Below are 20,023 nucleotides of genomic sequence, written 5' to 3'. Positions count from 1 at the left end.
ATAAGGATGACTACATGTTAAAAAATCTGACAATGAAGTTCAGCAACACAATCTCTTAACCAATTATTTATCTTTATCAGTGGTTCAACTTGGCTCAGTTCTCACAAACATGACTCATCTATTATCGCGTGTGACATGAGCATGGAACTTGGAAATCCTTGTCTCTGTTTAAAAATGCTCCTTAACGTTGAATGTGTATGAGGATCAGTGGCCATTTTGACAAGACACAGTCCAAAAAACACAAGTGTAAAGAATCAAATAAATAATGGCTTTGTTCCCTTTAGCTTCCTCTGATTCAGGGAGCATTCTGGTTCACTGTCACCCTGTGTTGACCTACGTGAAATGAACAGTCATCAGTCACCTGTGCTTCTCCAGCTAAAATATGCCAAAACGGCTACTGCGCAAAGGGCCCATTAGTGAACATTACATTTTTCTCTTTTCTCTTGCTTTATAGGACAACATTAATATAGAACAAAACTAGAAATCAACCTGCATGGAGTTTGCATTTTCTCATACATGGCTGTTTGTCTTTATGTTGACTCTACGATATATCGTAGGATATGGGTATCCCGCTCTTCTCCCTACATCAGCTTGGATTGGCCCCAACAGCCCGGCGACCTTCATGTGGAAGAAAAGCTAGCAATGGCAGGCTCCGGCTCCTCTTTTCGGTTCACTTGTCAAAGCTCCTTTTTTGTGACCAATTTCTGCCTCGGCTTAACTGTGTATGCCTCTTCAGCTTGTTGCAAAGACACGCAGAGAGCATGCACATGGTATGTGTAGGTAGGCAGCTCGGTTTTTGACCGACATATTATTCCATGGGGTCTGAATAAAATAACTGCTATTGAAATGACCTGAGATGGATGCACTTCATTGATCACTAACTGGGAAATTGTTGGTAAACAAAAACACCGGCTCTTTTTCTCTTTTTTCAGACATCTTAAAGGGGACATATAATGTAAAATCAACATTTAAATCCTTATATTTGGGTGTGAAAGTGAGAAAAAAGATGACTCACTGATGTTTTTGTAGTCCGCCTCAGTCTAAGTACAGGAGATAAAGCATGCGATTTTGACTTCCGTGCTCATTGGGACATTACAATGCACGTGATGTCTCGTGGAGCTCCGCTTTGTCCGTAAAACACAGGAGAGTGCTGGCGAGGGCAACAGTATCCCAAAACCGGAAGTCCGCGAAAAGTTCTATTCTTGGCTCCACAGTGCATCACAGAGCCCTACACAAAGCTTTAGAGGATGTCCAGTGGATATATATATGTATATATATATATATATATAACGGCAATGTGCCTGCTAGAGCCTCCAATGATCACTTTTCCAAATGCTAACTGCTGTTAGCTCCCAGTAGCCTCTGTGGCTGGTGTAATTTCCTGTCCCTTAAGTTTCATTTTCCGTGCTTCATCTTTATGGTATTTTGGCCAAAACATGTCACAGACATGTTCATTACACCAGGGAACTAGTTTAACTTGGAGAAATAGGGTATAATACTACCCCTTTAATTTATTGATGGATATTGTGACCTTTAGAGGTTTTCAACAAACAAGATTCTAGCTTTAGAGCAACAGCTCATCCCCACAACAGAAAACGTCTGTGTTTTGCCAGTTGCAGGCACATCTTTTGCTCATGCTCATGTATAGGCACGATGGTTGCTGCAATGTAAATGTGTCAGATAGTCAGTGCACATGTCTACTGAAACATGTAATTCATTGGAATAGATAGTCCAGTGTGGAGCAATTAGTGACATCTAAGGGTGAGATGGTGTAGCAATATTGTGATGCGAAATGATGGCCTCCATAAGACCCAGACCCTTGTCTAAAATACTAGCATAATAATAGCATAAAATGCTTATTCCAAATAAAAGGTGAAGTGGAAAAAAAAAACAATCAATGTTTTAGCCAATTAGCCCTCCTAAATGTTGCACCTTTAAGCCACCAGCTCTGAACCTAACACACAGAGGTGAGCGTGGTATCTAGATTCACATCTCGCTTGGACAGAAAGCAAATAAGGTGAAGAACCATTAGGGGATGTTGAACCACCTTATCGACATGACAGTAAGTCAATTACTTTAAATGAAACAGCATAGTAGAGGTCATTCCTTACCCTGATTATGCAAGTTTGGTATTCACCTGAACTGTGAACAATGTCTGCAGTAGTTTGTTCTATGTTTAAAGACAAGAACGCTAAAGCAGTGGGTTTTTTTGTTTTGTTTTGTTTTGTTTCTTTTAATACAGAAAAATTCTCAATATTTAATTGGCTAAAGCCTAAATTAGCTAACTCACTTTTTATGAACACACTGAATTTCTCACCACATAAAAACACCACTATTTATATCAAACACATTAACATTCTGATACTTGTGTGTTACAATAGGTGTGAGAACTACAGATTATCTCTTATTTTTCAGACAACTTAATTCATTGATGCTCTCAGACATGAAAAGAATTAGGATGGGGTTTGCTTGTTTGTTTGACAAGAAAAGTCAAAGCTAAGAGGTGGGTAGAGGAAATTATTTTGTTAATTATTATTATTATAATTATTATTATTTTTTTACAAATCCAGCAATATGTGTGCTACTCTATCTAGTGACGCCAGCATTACTGCGATGGCCAGTCACAGTGATTAATTGCTTCTGCTGCCTGCTGACAGTGACATCAGCATGGAGGATAAGATTGATGATATTTATTGATGAAGAGTCCTTATGAATGGACATCATGGTGATCATAATGTTATTCAGTTAGTCAATGATTTCGGCAACAGCCAGAAAATACAGGGAAAAACTAGAATAGCACTCGGAGAGCGCAGACCTCCGCCAAGGCAGCTCAGCCCCCCACAAAATAGCAATAAAAGTAGTGATAGCGTCTACGGACCAAAATGAAATCACTTGTTCCTGGTCCCATTGCGGACATTTCCTGAAAATTTTATCCAAATCGAAACGTGACTTTCCGAATTATGTTGCTAACAGACAGACAGAGAGGCAAACAAACAAACAAACTCCGGTGAAAATATAAACCTCCTGGCGGAGGTCAGAGATGACTTGCCATATTTGGATAAATGAAGTTATGTGCAATATACTGACATGACTGTAACTTATCAGCTTTGTAACAGGCGCTAATATGACATCATATTACAATGCATTAAAAAGTTGTGAACATGCTTTGTGCATAGTACCTACAGACAAATCTACACACACATTTCTCTGTCAGTTTCTTTACAAATTTACATTTTTATTACTATAATTTGGAGCAGTTAAGAACAGCACAGGTTCTTCTTGACTTCTCCCTCCCTGACCTGCCTGAGGGAATGAGGCTGAGTCTGAATCAGTGTCTTCATTTAAGTCTCGTTTAAAAACACATTTTCATCAGGAAGCCCTTTCCAATTTTCTGTGATCTTATCTTGCAGCCTGGCCTCTTGCAAGAGTCGTATCTAATCAGTTTTAATTGCTACCAATGTTGTTCTTTTTTTTTTTTTTTAACAATTTTACTCTTTTATATTTTGTAAAGGACTTTATGATGTCGCACTGTGAAGCACTTTCTACATTGTTTTAGTGTCCTAAAAATAACGATTATTATTAGAATTGTGACTGTTATTGCGGTTGTTATCAATCAAAGACTAAACACAAAGACTGTATATTTGTAGGAAAACTTGTTCTGCATGCCATTTTTAGGAACAGAGATGGTTTTTAGCTTTTCAGTAATGCTACTAAGAATACTTTTCTACATGTAATACTTGTCACAGTGTTCTGTCCCAACAACAATCTGATGTCTAGTTTGTATGTTTGCATACTGTGAATTGTCACAACAAACACCCTGTGCAGGGAATTGTAGATTCATCACTCAGCTTGGTGAGGTAGGACACACTTGATATGATCTATGGAGAAACATGTGAAGACAAGATGCCTCGTTCCTTTTAACGCTTGAATAAAGAAGCACCTGCTGTGATAAAAGCTGATAAAGGCAACACAGACCCACTGACAAAGACAAGCTGACGCTTATCACGCCTATCACTGAGCTCCACATTGTCCTTTGGCTTTTTCCCTATTTCATATTCCTGATTTGTACAAAGACGACTTCCCATGTGGCACCGCATACCGAATTGGAACCATTGAGTTTGAGGTCACTGCCTCAATCTCTGATGTCAAGAGTCTTCACTTCATTTGAGCACCTTTCTTTTTTTCACTAAAAGTGCATACCAGCCCTTGAACTGTGCATGCAGGTTCATCACAAGCCCAAATAGCTTCAGATATGAATTTAATCCGTGAAGGTTGGCACTTACGTGCCCCACAGCTTTTTCATAAGAGAAGCATTTCATTATCTGTTGTGAAATTAGAAAAACTCTCTTTGCCGTCTGACTGGATGATGACAGTGCTCGCTGTGGCAACAATGATGGCTGCCACTCTGAGTGGAGGAACTGTGCAAAGCTTTTATTCCGCTTTTGAAATGACCCAGAATAATGTGGGAGGCTGCTATTACCGTGGGTCGGTTGGGAGCAATTTCTCCATGAATGGTTGTGACTACAAATACATATTATATAAATAAAAATATTTACATAGTGCACAATGCATGGTTGTGGCAAACATTTAAATCTTCCTGACCAGACATTATTTACATTTCATTCATTCATTTATTATCACTATTACCACTTTATCTTCCACATAGGGACACGTGGCCACTGGTGCCAATCCCAATCTCAGAGTGAACAACCATTCCCTCTCACATCCACACCTATGATCAATTTAGTATTGAGTATCCGATTAACCTCTGCATGTTATTGGACCCAGAGAAAAGTCACACACACATGGGGAGAACATGCAAACTACCACGCAAAGGTTGTCCAGTTTTGGATAATGGATATCATCAAATCTTGCAAAGGGATTGTTTAAAAGCCTTCAGTGTGCTTTGTTCTTTTTGCTGTGATTTGGAAAATTTTGAAAAAGTATTATTGTAATCACAGTTGACTGGATTTCTTTTCCACTTTGAGTGGACCCACGCGGCAGATTCTACCTGTTTGCTTGTTGGTGTTGATTCTGCCGAAGGAAAATCAGAATATTCAATGTGTTGGTGTGTTCAAGCATAAAAAGTATTAGACTGATCATTTATCCATTTTTTCTTTTCTTTAACAGTCCTCAGCTCATGCAGTTTGTTTAAACTGAATTGGTTGCAAAAAGCTATATTATCCTGCACATACTTTAAAAGAAGGTATTTGCTCTGAGGTGTTTAGCACTGAATCATCATGCTTCTGTGCAAGGCTGAAAATCGTCTGCTGAGAAAGGATGATGTTTAACTCTGCTTCTTGAATCTTGATCTGTTCTTGACGCGTGTCCGTTTCATGGATAAATGAACAAATTCCTATATTCTGTTTTCCAATAGGTGATGAATGTGAATCTATCGGAGGGAGACAAGGTGGTGTTTGAAGATGTGGGCTATGGGGAGAACACCATGCTGGCCAACGAGTCCATTCTGATGAGAGGGCTGGTGGTACGGAGCCACAGCAACCAGATCTCTATCCGTATGCACAGCCCCAAGGCCCACGGTGGAGCAGTGCTGCTCAGATACCAGTGTAAGTTTAAAATCTTAGAATAAAACCCGTCTTGCATGCATGCATACATGTTCAAAGAGACATACAGCATTTACAGTTTTGCCAAAACAGAAATTATTATTGGTGAATCCTGAGGGTATTGTCATTTTTAGAAAATGTTGATTAATTTGGAAATTCTCTGAAGCAACAAACCCAGGATATGCGATGCCATGACTATTATACAATTGCACAATAGGTTTACCTTAACCTCATCATAGCCATACAACATGTCTTTAAAATACATTTACATTATGGGGACTTGCTTTCAGACACACACCATGAGATTAATTAGATCTTTTGAATTTGAATAAGGCCATATTTAGAAAAATAGAAAAAATGGAATATGCTTTAACCCATATAAAATATGCTGCATTGTCTGACCTGAAGAAGTAGTACTTAGTTTTAGAGGGTGTATTATAACCTCCTGCCTTGCCAGCGTTGATGATAGCTCTTGGCCAGCTACCACCACCACATGCTCCTGACAAGTAAGTTCAGCCGCAGAGAAATGGCATATAGCTCCTTTAAATAATTGGTAGAGTGCTTTTTAACTCATCCCACCTCATCTCCTCTCAGCCTCCTTCACTGTGTGCATTTGCATTGGTTTGTCTGCAGGCACACATATACAAGTTAAAGTTCCTTCACCTTGAGCTAAAACTGTCCACACATACGGTGTACTCCCCAGAAAATACTCTATTCTGTGCATCATCATTCAAAAAGCCCTTGCAGGAGCTTGCTTTCCCTGCCTGGCTTTTTGTCTGGAATACAGAAACAAAGGTTACTCATCAATACACTCAGTGTTTACTGCTTTAGCAGTGAAGGAGTGCATGTGTTGGCTGAGATAGGATTCATCACATTGAGTTGCTGGTGCCACGTATTGTTCCCAGGCAGAGAAAGGAAAGTGCAGGCCAGGCAGAAAGTGGAGGAGAATGAGAGACAGGCAATGCAGACATTTGATTGTGTTCGAGGTTGAACATGCAATATACAATTTCTGACATGCATACTACAGTACCCCACCCCCACCAGAAATCCTAAACAAATCCCTATTCTTACCCCTTTAGGAAGCCACTAAACATCTTATATCAAGGCAGGCACAGCAATTGCATGGTATAGCTTAATTTGTGTGAGTGTGTGAGATGATTTTCAATACTTTTTTTTTTTTTTCCAAGGCAAAAAAACAAAAAAATAAACAAACTTTCCAGGAAGAAATTACCCCATATGTTTTATTGGTGAGTGGCCTATTGTATCCTAATTGGGGCTGTCAGTGATATTGTGTTATTCAGGATTAATTATAGGGGCCAAGCTTAACCATTCGTTTTTTTCCATTATATTATTTGGGGGTAGTGTGTGTGTGTGTGTGTGTGTTCTTGTACTTGCGCCATACTGAGGACCAGTGAGGGTTTTTAACCAACAAAGTGAGGACATTTTTACGGAGTGAGGAAATTTTGGTCGGTCCTCACTTTGTTTTCATTGAAATCACTTCCTTAGGTTGCTATAACATGTTATACTCTTTTGTCAAAAAAAAAAAAAAATCAAATTTTGGACACAGTTTATAGTATGACTTTTTTTGTCAAATTTTGGACCAAACATTTTGCGTCAATTTTTTTTTTAAATTTTGGACCAAACATTTTGGGTCCAATTTTTTTTTTCAAATTTTGGCCAAAAATTTTGCGTCAATTTTTTTTCACATTTTTGACCAAACATTTTGGGTCCATTTTTTTTTTTCAAAATTTTGCATCCATTTTTTGTCCATTTTTTTCAAATTTTGGACCAAACATTTTGTGTCAATTTCTTTTTCAAATTTTGGACCAAACATTTTGGGTCCAATTTTTTTTTCAAATTTTGGACCAAAAAATTTGCATTTCATTTTTTTTTCAAATTTTGGACCAAAAATTTTGGGTCACATTTTTTTTTTAATTTTTGATGACAGTATAGTATGACGTTTTTGTCAAATTTTTGGTACATTTTTTTTTTCAAATTATGGACCAAACATTTTTGGTCAAATTTTAGTAGATGTCATTCATGAAGTAGATATTTGTAATTGTGTTGATTTATAAAGTGGAAATGCTGGTCCTCACTTTGTCAGCTCTTTTACCCGGTCCTCAGTATGCAGCAAGTACAAGAATGTGTGTGTGTGTGTGTGTGTGTGTGTGTGTGTGTGTGTGTGTGTGTGTGTGTGTGTGTGTGTGTGTGTGTCTGTGTCTGTGTGTCTGTGTCTGTGTGTGTGCGTGGGAGGATCTCTGTCAGACTATTAAAAATAGCTGATGGTCGCCATGATGAAAAGACCGCTCAAATGATCAATCACTCAGTCAGGATGTGAAATAAATCAATAAAGGAAGCTGTAACTCTGCCGAAAAACAATGAAAAATAATTCTGCTGCATCTTTGTGTCACTCAATCACTTTGCCATATCATTTTAGAATGTTTGCATTATATTTTAACACTTTCATCCGGTTCTTTCATCGGCACCAACCCTAACAGAGAGCCAGCATGAAATGGAGAATGCAACTAAACTGCAAATTAGTAATGTTTTTGCTTTAACATTAAATGTGAAGTAGACACTGTGTAATCTCAGGCTTTTTGGACTTCTGGTTTAAAAAAAAAAGAAGAAGAAAATCAAGTAAAAAGTTTATTAGGTAATTAGGTAACTTTCTTTGCATTTGATTCCCAATCACAATACACACAAGTAAAGGTTGCAATATGAACTTTGAAACAGCTATGAATTACAATTTAATCATGCAATTAAAAATGCCATTAATCATATTTAACATTGGAACTTCTGTGATTAATCATCATTAAGACCAAAGTGTTTGACAGCCCTAGTACCAACAATATGTAATTTAGTGGTCATGGTGATAATGATTTGAGCAAGAGAACATTTGTTGCATCTTCATCAGTTCTCGTGTAATCTCTTGCGTTTTTTTTTGATTGTTACCATGGCAACAAAAGTCTGTTCAGTTTTTATTTTAACACAATTGGCAATTTCTACCTTAAGTTGTTATTATGTCTGAAGCTGATTAATTATTTACCATAGTATTGTTGTTGAAAGGATGAGCCATTGTTTTATATGTTCTAGATATTTAACAATCAACATTGTCAATATTGACATAAGGCGATAGGCTGGGACAGTTCGCCTGTTCATCGCAGAGCCACATATAGAGACAAACCATTTACTCTCACACCTACGGTCAATTTAGAGTGTTCAATTTACCTAATCTCCCCATATTGCATGTTTTTGGTCTGAGGAAGCCAGAGAACACAGAGAAAACCCACGCACACACTTGTTGCAAAGGCAACAGTGCTAACCACTAAACCAACTGTGTGGCACTTAGCCATAATATTGTTGAATATGGCTATTTTTCAAATGTTCTCATTTTAGGTGGTTCATAATATGTTTTGTAAAAAGATACCTCATTAAATGTAAGACAAAGGTAACATTTTGGAGTCCTTGTTTATTATACAATTACTTTACTGCTCCGGCCCATGAACTAAAATGAGTTTGACACCCCTGGTACCCCTATATTGTTGATATTAAAATGTATTCAAATATACTTTGAATGATTTTATGTTTTTAGTTTAGTTTCCTGTTTATCATCATTATTGGTTGAGAATGCCGAATCAGCAACTCCCAAGTACTGTGTCACTGTTTTCTTTATTCTTATTACAGTTATCTCCCATATCTTAATTGCATGTTTTATAGTTACTAACACTAACATTAATGTATTATTGTTATTATTATTATTATTATGTTTATTATTATTATTATTATAATAATAATAATAATAATATCATCACTAATGCCAGGTATATTAACCCTAACCCTAACTCAATATAATATACCTAAAACAAAAATACTTATCATAATATATTAAAGTAAAACAATACATAGCAAACTGAAGTACTCTTCTTTTATTTCCAAACATAAACTAAAATTTGTGAAAAAATACCCCTGCCAAAAAAATAATGGAGCTGGGAACTTGTTATTTGGGCTACCCATTCCTGGGACATGTGAGTCTTGTCTGGTGAAGGGACAACCTATTCAGATAAAACCCACCTGGAAAAAATGGAATTACCCTCTGTCACTAATGTCGGGTGAAAATCAACTGAATGCATGCCTGTTGAAAAAAAAAAAAAAACAGTGATGGGGTCATGGAAACACTCCTACCTTTGATAATGTCAGTAAACAGCATGAAGGTACCCAAGGATTCATGCAACTCAGTCAACAGCAACATAATAAAAATTACATATTCATAATTGTGTGGGTGAAATATCACCCGACATTAGTGATCTAGGGTTAAATATATACACAGCAGATTAATGAATTCCTTAGACTTGAGGTTTTGCAGAAACCTTTGGTTTCTATAATGAAGATACTGTTGAGGACTGCTTTAGACATCTTCTGCTTTATTCCATGTCATACAATATAATATAATCCCCCAAAAACCACAGTGTTTTGAATCAGATGTTGGCATGGAGTAGCAGTAATAGACTCTTTAAATCTAAAATGACTGGTGTCTGTGCCTCTGTTTCAAACATTGTGAGAATCCATGTTACAGTACATGTGAAGCAAATGGAAACATGAAGAACTGCATGCTTCATCTAATACCTTCATTGAAAACAATGATTGTAATCCTCCATTTGATGCTTGCATTACTGTTGTGGTGCCACAATACTGACTTACATGCTGAGCAATTGAGGGGCTCCCTTGTTCTACATTCTACATAATTATAAACCATTAACTAGCTAGCATATTAAATAAAAAAGGGCGTGCATGTAATATTCTTTAAGTCATGATGAAAATGTAATTACAATGTTAATTAATTATGGTGACATTTCAAATAGTCTCCCCCCCCCCACATTAAATTATTGCCGTATGAGCAATTAGCATGAATCACAGCACACACAAATAGGCGAGTCTGTCAAGCATGAAAAAAACACGGGGTAATCTCTTCATTGTTCAGCTGCAGAGGAAAGAAAACAAACATGTCTGTACCACGCTACAGAAGTTCTGCTCTTGTTGCAGCCTTTACATTCAGTCAGCAAATTCTTGCCCTCACAGGTGTAGCTGTGTCTGTACCTGTGGGGAAGGGGGGACTGGGGCTTACACCGCTGAAGGGTATATCTTGGCACAATGGAGGCTGTAAACTGGAACGTCCAGTCAGCCTGATAATCCAATTCACCATGGTCATTGACTAAAGATCAGGAGAAAGCCCCCAGGAACCGACAAGACATTAGGTGGAACAGCTGATTCAGGGAAAGGGGAAAAGGTGTTGTCTGGGGGTGTACATGCAGGAGGTCCCACAGATTTGTTATAACAATGAACACAGTAGAACCTCCAGTCTCAGGACTTGCAATTGGACAGATACACAGTCATTTCAATTTTTGAAACTGGAATTTCATAGATATCGCCTGCAGTCACTTATTGGACAGTACAAGCTGTCAGTCACATAATCTCCACTCATATGTGCTGTGCTTAATTGTCTGTTTCCCTCTTAAAGTCAACATTATTTAAAAATGCATCATGTTTTATTGCTGAAGAGATGAGTAATTGAAACCATTAACTTGTAAATCAAGAGAGATGGCAGCTTTTTATAGGCTTCCATTCAAATTAAGCTATGTTTGCAACCAGTGGTATGGCCCCTGGTGGCTATTAAATAAATGGATACTTCCTGGTGAGACTCGACCATAATCCATACTTTCCTTTGGGCAGTGCTTCCCAACGTGTTGGGCATGGACCACCAGTGGGCTTGGGTGTATTGCAAATGGGTCTCAGACTGAGCTATAAAAAAAACCCACCAAATTAATTCAAACGTGTAATATTTCTTCTTGTGAAGTAACTCTAGATTAAATTACATGAAAATAATAGTCTGAATAAAATATGATGTCTCACTTTGTTATTCAAATTGCATGAAATATGATTATTTATCAACACAATGGGCTTTTCCATCATGGCCAAGATAGCAATGACAATTATTTTAATTTCTATTGATTTATCATCTTGCCATAATTGGTATTTGGAATATTTTAATGTCAGTGTTATCTATTAACATGACTGAGCTACATTTTTGGTAAAGTAAAACAAATATTGGCCTTGGAAGTTTTGCTAAATTTTTAAGGACCTAAAAGTTTGCTAAATCTCTGCTAAGGTGCCAGATATTCTGAATTAGGGATGTTATAAGTCCTTCAGCCACTAAGGTGACAAACTCTTAAATCACAACTTTTTGGATACTGTGCAACCCTCATACAAGGATACAACACAAATCATAACGTCCATTCTCATTCAAAATGTCTGCCCATAACATACTGTTCCAAGTTCAAGGGAAAATATCCCTAATGTAGATGACAGTCAGTGAACCACCAAGGTTTACAAAAGTCATACTGTGCAAAACAGGACAACTAATCCAGTCAAGCCACTGTCCAAATGAAACAATCACAAGTCCAAGAAAACCAAATGAAAAGAAGGATTCAGGACAAGAAGCCCAGTGAAGGACCAGTGTGTAAGGATTTAGGGTCATCTACTGGCAGAAATTGTATGTAATAATCATAATTTTAGTTGCACGCAACGACCTCTAATGGTCCCTGGCACTGCAGCCATTTGGCATATTTTAGCAGGAGAAACACATGATGTGCTGTGTTCAGTTCATGTAAGCCAGAACAGTGTGTCAGCGAACGTGCAGGCACCATAAAACCGACTGAGCTAAATGGAACTGCTCTATTATTAATATGATTATATTCACCTGAGATTTTCCTTCTGTGACCTGTCAAAATGGCTGCTGTGCAAAAGGCCCATTGTTACATTGTGCATTCATTACACTGAGAGGTCCTTTTTTCATGAGGTCTGCCATGTTGCACTTTTGTTTCTTCAGTAACAAAATGCAACCACTACTTCTATTGTGTTTTTGTTTTTCCTGAAAACTACAGTAGAATCTCTTATACTTGTGTACAATCAAATGTGTACAAACACCTAAATGTATAAATCGTTTGTTTTCATTCCTTTATCAACAATGTGGCAACAAAAAGTCGGAACGCAATCCCACTAATTGAATAAAAGGGTTTGGTCACACAGAAAGGTGGCTTGAAAAGACAGATAGTGGAAGTGGAATCATTCCTCGAAAAATACAATGTTAAAATTTTTAGTTTGCAGGCCAGAACATCAAAGGAATTAGTTGAAAACAACAATGCCAGTAAAAAATAATCTACCAAAACAACAACCAGAACAAAAGTAGAAGTTTCACTGAGTGTCATTTTGAAGTAGAACTGTTTTTGATCTCTTATTAGTTGGTAGGAAACAATGAGAGAAGAGGTGACAGCAGTCACGGAGCTGCTGTTATTAATAGGTTCTTTGTTCCAGCAGAATAATGATGAGGTGAGTGATTTCCATAGAAACAGACTTGTTTTTAACCTGAAACGGCACAGCCACTCTGTTTGTATTATGTTGCCATTTAATGAACGAATTGTGAAGCCACTGTACATGTGAATGCAGTGGCTTCAAGTCTTGTATAAACTTTGCAACACAGAATTTGTGAAAAAAAATAAAAAATACTCACAGATCCTCTGAGGCATTTTTAGATTGAATGGTGTGACGTTTAAATGTGTTTTCGCCTGAACCACCCTGTTTCCTAAAAAAATGCATTCACACACAACCACCAGAACTGCTTTCTCAATAATGCTTTGCAAGATTATTTTCTGAACCAAAACTATAATTCTAACACATGCATATGAACTAGTGTCTAATTGGACTTTATCTTTCTAAAACAATGCAGATTTATTTATTTATTTACTTTACACTCTTAAAGTAGTCCAGTACAATTGATCCGCACAGGTTTCCTCTATTTCATCCTAATCTATTTTGACTTTTACGCCGTACTGCCCTTCTTATGGTAATACCTTTGTTTAAGGTTGAAGGTTAGACAGATGTTTTCAGTCATCTGGGTTCACCTTACATTTCTGATGTCAAGTGAGAAGCCATAAAATATAAGATGGATGTTTCTCTCCTGTCTTGGCATTCAGTATTGTGTCTGACACCAATCTCCTTCATGTCCGTATAGACTCCATTTTTTTAAAATCTAGCCCCATGTGATGCAGCCAAGGTTACAGCATTGGGTGGAATTGAGTCTCATCATTTAAGGACATTTCCCACCCACACTGTTCTGTCCTGTACAAGCCTATCACACGCTATTATTCCCAATGAGCTTCGCTGAGCGAGGCGTAAATTAATCCCCCTGTCAGTTTCTGTATTGATATTCAGACATGGAGAGAGATGTATCTATTTTCCATGAGTCAGTGTAAAATACAAGACAGCTAATAGGCCATTTGTCTCTGTTAGCAAAAGGACATTTCACAGCTTTATAAAATGGAACATGTGGAGGGCGGTTTGGACAGCAAAGACCATTGGGTTCAATAATGTGCTCCTTGTCAAGAAATGCAAAATGAAGGACTCAAATGTGGGATTGCAAAATTGAGTGTTTAAATACAACAAACCAAATGCAAAAATGCATTAGAAATACAACTACTAATAATAATTAGATACAGGAGAAGATTGTATGAAGCAAAACATGAAAACAGGAGCTGAAATTCTGGTCCACTGTCCTTTCTTAAACCGGAGACCACATTTGGATTATCTGGAGCTGGAGAATTAGTAATTTGCGGCTCTAAGAGCATTTACTGTCAATCACATCATTGCCATGTCGTTACCCAGCTTATTTATCTATATGACTCTGAAGTTTCTTTCACACTGAAAGTAATACTCAGCAGAATATAAAACCAGGTAAGCTTGCTACAAAATCTTTCAAGACTTGGAAGTGTTGTTTGAGTCCATAACCTTCTTAAAAATATTTATTGATGTCATAAATCAAGATATGGCAATGGCGATATTTGATTTTTTTTTTTTTTATTATTTAAATTGATTATAAATCATATATTTGAACAGAGATTTTATTTACTATGGAATGACTGGTATGACTGATCTGTGACTGATGCACTAAGTGGTGCAGCACTCGCAGTTTCATTTCATTTTTAAAGGCGCCATCTGTAACAATGTGGCCAAAAACGGCTACTACACTCAAAATCTAAACACTGCGGCGAGTCGTACCCGGTGGGCGGCTGCCTTTTTATGGCCAGCTTTAGATTTATTACATAATGCACCTTTAATTATTCCTGACTTCCTGACACCAAATGGCAAGAGTTTTGAAGAGTTGCCTGTTGTGTTTAGTGATCTCAAATGAATACAGAATGGGGAAAAATGTGACCTGCAGCTTCCCTTGGCTTTATTGAGTTTTACTGTGATTTCACTCTCACTGCTCTCATTTTCTACCACAGCAGGAACTTCATTTTTTCCCCGCAAAACATCTTTATCCGCTACCTGCTTAGCACCCAACAATGGACATCATAAATTTAAGCAGTAGGAAGGTCAAGAAAAAAAGATCTTTACATCTTACAAGCACTTTACATCTACTGCCTCTCGGTGGCTTTTTAGCAGCATTTACTATGCCATAGTCTTCTCTCTCCTGCTGTGCTGAAGTGGTTCTCATTGTCATATAGTTATTAATGGAATGTTGCTGATAAGAAAGACCAAACATTGAAATCTCTCCTTCTTTCTCTCTGCTGAAGTAGAGATGATAGAAGTCAATTAGTCAGAAAGAAAATGTCAAGGCCAATGCATCAAAAAATAACATTTACAAAACACAACCAGGGCTGTGCCTTGTCCCCAATCCTATCTGTGATATTCATGGACAGGATCTTGAGACGCAGCCATAGTAAGGTAGTGAGGTAGTGTGGTCATGATGGCATCATCAGTCTGTGATCTGCAGCGCTCACTGGATCCGTTCACAGCTGATCATGGTTCTCAGTAGGAAAACGATGGATTGTCTACTCCTGGTGGGGAATGAGTCTTTACCCCCAAGTGAATGAGTTTAAGTATCGCAGGCTCTTGTTCAGGAGTGAGGGAACAATGGAGCGTGAGATTGACTGAAGAATCTGAGCAGTGGGAGCGGTATTGTGTTTGCTCTATCGCACCGTTGTGCCAAAAGGGAGCTGAGCCAAAAGGCAAAGCTCTCGATCTACTGGTCGATCTTTGTTCCTACCCTCACCTGTGGTCATGACAGAAAGAAGCAGATCGAGCGTACAAGCAGCTGAAATGGGTTTTCTCAGAAGGGTGGCTGAGGTCTCCCTTACAGATAGGAAAAGTGGAAAGTCAGTTGAGGTGGTTCAGGCACCTGGTGAGGATACCACCAGTGTGCTTCACTCGGGAGGTGTTAGTGGCACGTCCAACAGGGAGGAGACCTAGGGGCAGACCATGGTCTCGGTGGAGAGATTATATCTCCTCACTGGCCCCGGAAGCACCTGGGGATCCCCCAATCAGACCTGGATGATTTGACCAGGGAAAGGGAAGTCTGGGCCCCCCTGCAAGAGCAGCTACCCCTGTGACTCAATCTCAGATAAGCAGCACGATGTATGGATTGACGGACACTACAGACAATGACTTTGGTGGAATGTATGCATGGAATTTTTCAAAGTATATTCTGCCATTGCTAACTTTGAGAGAGATTTTTCTGTCAACCAAAGTGCTACTACAACATCTAGTACTGATGTCTTCATTCCCAATGCTCGCAGGCACCAACGAGAAATAATATTCTACACTGTGCAACATTAATACAAAATATTGCCCATTAGAGGTCTGCATGGAACATAACTGTAGAATTCACAATGGTGGGCTGCATCAAAGATGTGAGCATCATCTGCCAGTGGTTCACCTCAAGAGAGTCTTCCTGTCCCTGCCATTACAAACCCCACATGGTCTACAGAGCAGCTGGTCATCAGAGGACGGGAGCAATAGCTGCTCCTGGGTGATTTAGTTCTGAGTGGGAGGCCCAGTGCTCCATACCATGATCTGCTAATTGAAAAACAAACGGCAGGGTGACTTTTGCTATAACAACATGTACATGTCCCTCAGCCACAGGCACCCGCTGAGCTGGGAGTCTGCTGCAATAAAGCATAAATAAAATGGATTGCAGGGGTGGAGGGTGGGTGTGGGGGCTGCACAGTGTGTCAGAAGTTCCCCTCCTTGGCTCATTGACTCCCAGTGAGCAGGGAGAATAAAGAGGAGAACTGCATTTTCATTGCAACACACAGCAGATTAGACCACAGTCTGCCAGCAATTTGTTTCTTCCCTCTTTCATTTTTTCTATCCAGCTCATCTGTGGTCCTCTGCTTTATGTATGATCTCCATGTGGGTGTTTGTGCGCCTTCATCCTCTTTCCTGCTGGCTATTTATCATAGTTGATGGCCTTTTGAGGGTGGAGAGAGGAGGGGTGCAGCCCCAGTGGATTCTCCTCTGGGCAGCTATTGTCGGTCTTCTCCAACTTTCTGTTTGTTTTTCTCTGCCGCCCTCTTTGTCAAAACTCTCTCCCAGTAGATCTCGGTGAAATTAGGACAAAGCTGAAAATACAGTAAAACGGCGCAACAGAATAGAAGCAGAGCATCATCTTTGTTTAAAGTCACCTCTGATATCATGTTAGCATCTCCATTAGGCAAGGCAAGACAGCTTTACTTTGTGTAGAACATTTAATACACAGGGGCAACTTAATTAATACATTATTTAGTAGATTAGTAGAGTTAGTTAGTAGATTCTATGTCATTATTCTCAGTACAGAGAAATTAAAAGAACATATTGCTGTCATTCAAGACTTTGCTTGATCACAATGTCAGTTGTTAATACATTATATTTAAAGCCATAGTTTTTCGAGGGGCCAACAATAACATACATGTTTAAGTATATGCCATATTAATTATTTAGCTTGTTGTAAGAGATATTTTTGATAGGAAACTGTTATATTTTTTCCTAAAATGTTGAGTACCTGCTTGGTCCCTCAATGCATTTACACAGTTAAGTCAACCTTGTTGTAGTTTGACTATGCTATTCAGTTGGACTACTGTCCTTGTCCCAGTACAAGGAACTGGAGCGGAATCGATTTATTGAATAAAGTCTGTCTGCCTGTGCTATGCACGGTGGTGATACTTCCAGCTTCTTAGTATTGTATGAATTCTGGTTTAGCCCGAAGTCTTTTTCACTTTTCTTTACAACTAAGTTATGAATAACATAGTTGTGCTGATGCATAACCTTCCATTTCAAGGAAGGAATTACAAGGCTCCAACTGTGTTTCAAATATGTTGCTTCCATAAAGACATGAATGAACAGTCCAATTGCTAAAAGGCTGCGTCTTTTCATTTCACAATTTTAAACAATTTTGTTTCATTTTCCTTTTCTTTTTTTCTTAACATGTGGAGCCTATGTTAACATGACAGTACACATCATGGCACATTTATATCATAATTGGGGTTAATTGATAAAAGTGGATTTGTTTTTTCTGTCTGATCAGACTAATGCCTACTGTACACACCTAGTATCAGATCTGCTGATCCTGTCTTTGATTGACTGATTGAACATGATTGACTAGAGTCATTTGTCTAATGCAGGAATGTGTGGAACAGTTATAATCTCTCCATAAAGCGATTGTGCCTCTAAGTGACCCTTTTAGACAATCATACTGTAGCTCGTGTGCAATAAATAAAGCATGACATGCTCAGTAAAAAAAAGCTTGGTGTTTTTCTTTTTTTTTTGCCATCAAACTCTGCGTCACAGCTGGTCCAGAGAGAAGTGAGGAGACAGAGCGGCGAGATGCATTAATCTCTGCAGCCTTTGTCAGCTCCACGCCATAATGCGAGGCCAATGGTCAGCAGATATAAATGCTCTGAGGGGCCAAATGAGATTAGAGACTAAGTTTGATGCTAGCGCCGCCGTTCCACATGAAAGCCCTGTCACAACGTGAGCACAAAATAAATAAATTCAATTTACATCAGCCAGCTACAGGGGAACATTAAACATCTCAAATTATTGCTCTTCCCCTGTGATCTACACTTTGGCCATGAGGCTCGATTAGATACAGTGGAGGCCAACATTTTCTCTCAGCAGCTGCGTAGAGCTGCTTATGGCCAGTCTGGGGCTTCTATTGGTTAAGCAGCTCAGCAGCAGCAGAGGACACAAAAACACATCATCGTACTCAAATATGAGTAGTGATGATAAGAGTGCATCCTTAGAGTGGCTCAGGACAGTGTCAGAAAAGAGAGATTTCTATCGGCTCGTTTACAGCAACTAGGAGGTTTTTGACCATAAAAACAAGTTAATGTATCTAAGTTGACCTCCATAACTAACATTATGTGCAACAGGACCACTCTATGTGAGCTTTAAAAAAATCAGTTTGATGTTTTTTAAAGGTTGTTCAGCTCTACATCAAACTAGACATCCCTTATTTAATTAGAGAAGTGTTGCAAATTTTATGGATAATTAGAAAACTGCACCAGGACACGTTACATGGTCAAACGCCACAGTCGAGGTAATTAATGAGAAATGCTGTTTATGAATCAAGCAAAACACAATAACAACATAATTAAGGAGATTCAGACAGTGGTGCTGACTGTGGGTCAGAAAAAAGATGAGCATTATAGTAATAAAGTGTCTTCTTAATATTATACGTTTAATGTTAAGAGATGCTAATGCTTACATTATTTTACACGGACAATGTCTTTAGACATCAGGACCAGTGTCTCTGGAGATGAGAGATCTCCACAGTCGGCTTTATCTCGGCAGTTTCCACTAGACAGTTGATGTATCTTTTACTGCACTGTCAGTCACTCTTTTTCCCAGGTTGTAAAAGTCTATTTATGGATCTGAGTGTGAGCAATGCTTGTTTTGCCATGGGAAATCACTCGAACCCAGCTGGGCTGTTGAGGCCAAACTTCCCAGGAAGGGAGGCCATTTACGTCCATGCTGACATCAGCAGCTCAGTTCTTCTGTACAGGCAAAAATAATCAATTCTACAGTCAGTGTAGCAAAAAAAAGCACTCACTTTATCTGTAATGTACAGTATTCAAAAAAATAAATAAATAAATGTATTAATTTATTAAATATAGATACAGTTTCTCTGTCAGAGATTATATGTTTTCTTATTGAAATTTGGCATTATGCATATGAAAACCCACAAGGGCAGTTATTTTGATAATCTCTCCAAGTAATCAGGTATTTATCGTAATATAGTTTCACCTCGCATCCCTTAATATTTGCCACATAGTTGAGTGGAACTCTACATTTACAGTGCACTGAAATGCTTTCAATTCTTCCTGCACTTATGCATGTGGGAATGGTTAACCTCAGGCAGGACACTTTCATTTCTTTTATTTCATAATGTCACGGGCTGAATGACGGGAAACACCCTATAAATCTTGACGTGTGTTTGGGGTATGTGTGTTTTCACCTTATGCGTGTGTTTTGGGACTTGTGTGTGTTTCCACTTCTGTGTGTGCTTTTGTTTGGTGTTTTTGAATCTGCAGCGTTTATGAATATGCAACTCGTTTCTCCTCCTGCATGTGTTTTGGATGTCGGCCACC

The 20,023-nt window shown here is 38.5% G+C and overlaps 1 protein-coding gene across 1 annotated transcript in view; it reads left to right on the top strand.

Annotated features, from left to right (window-relative positions):
* sez6b (seizure related 6 homolog b) overlaps positions 1-20,023 on the top strand; it is a gene marked incomplete at both ends in the record, with an annotated part of 118,631 nt that overhangs the window by 53,980 nt on the left and 44,628 nt on the right. Inside the window, one exon of the mRNA XM_083886877.1 lies at positions 5,378-5,567. Within this exon, the coding sequence (XP_083743003.1) occupies positions 5,378-5,567 (190 nt within the window). The remainder of the gene's footprint in view (positions 1-5,377; positions 5,568-20,023) is intronic.

Source organism: Microchirus variegatus (genome assembly GCF_963457635.1).
Source record: "Microchirus variegatus genome assembly, chromosome: 3".
Lineage (NCBI taxonomy): Eukaryota > Metazoa > Chordata > Actinopteri > Pleuronectiformes > Soleidae > Microchirus > Microchirus variegatus.
Note: the sequence above shows the minus strand (reverse complement) of the source record. Positions and strands in the feature narration are given on the sequence as shown.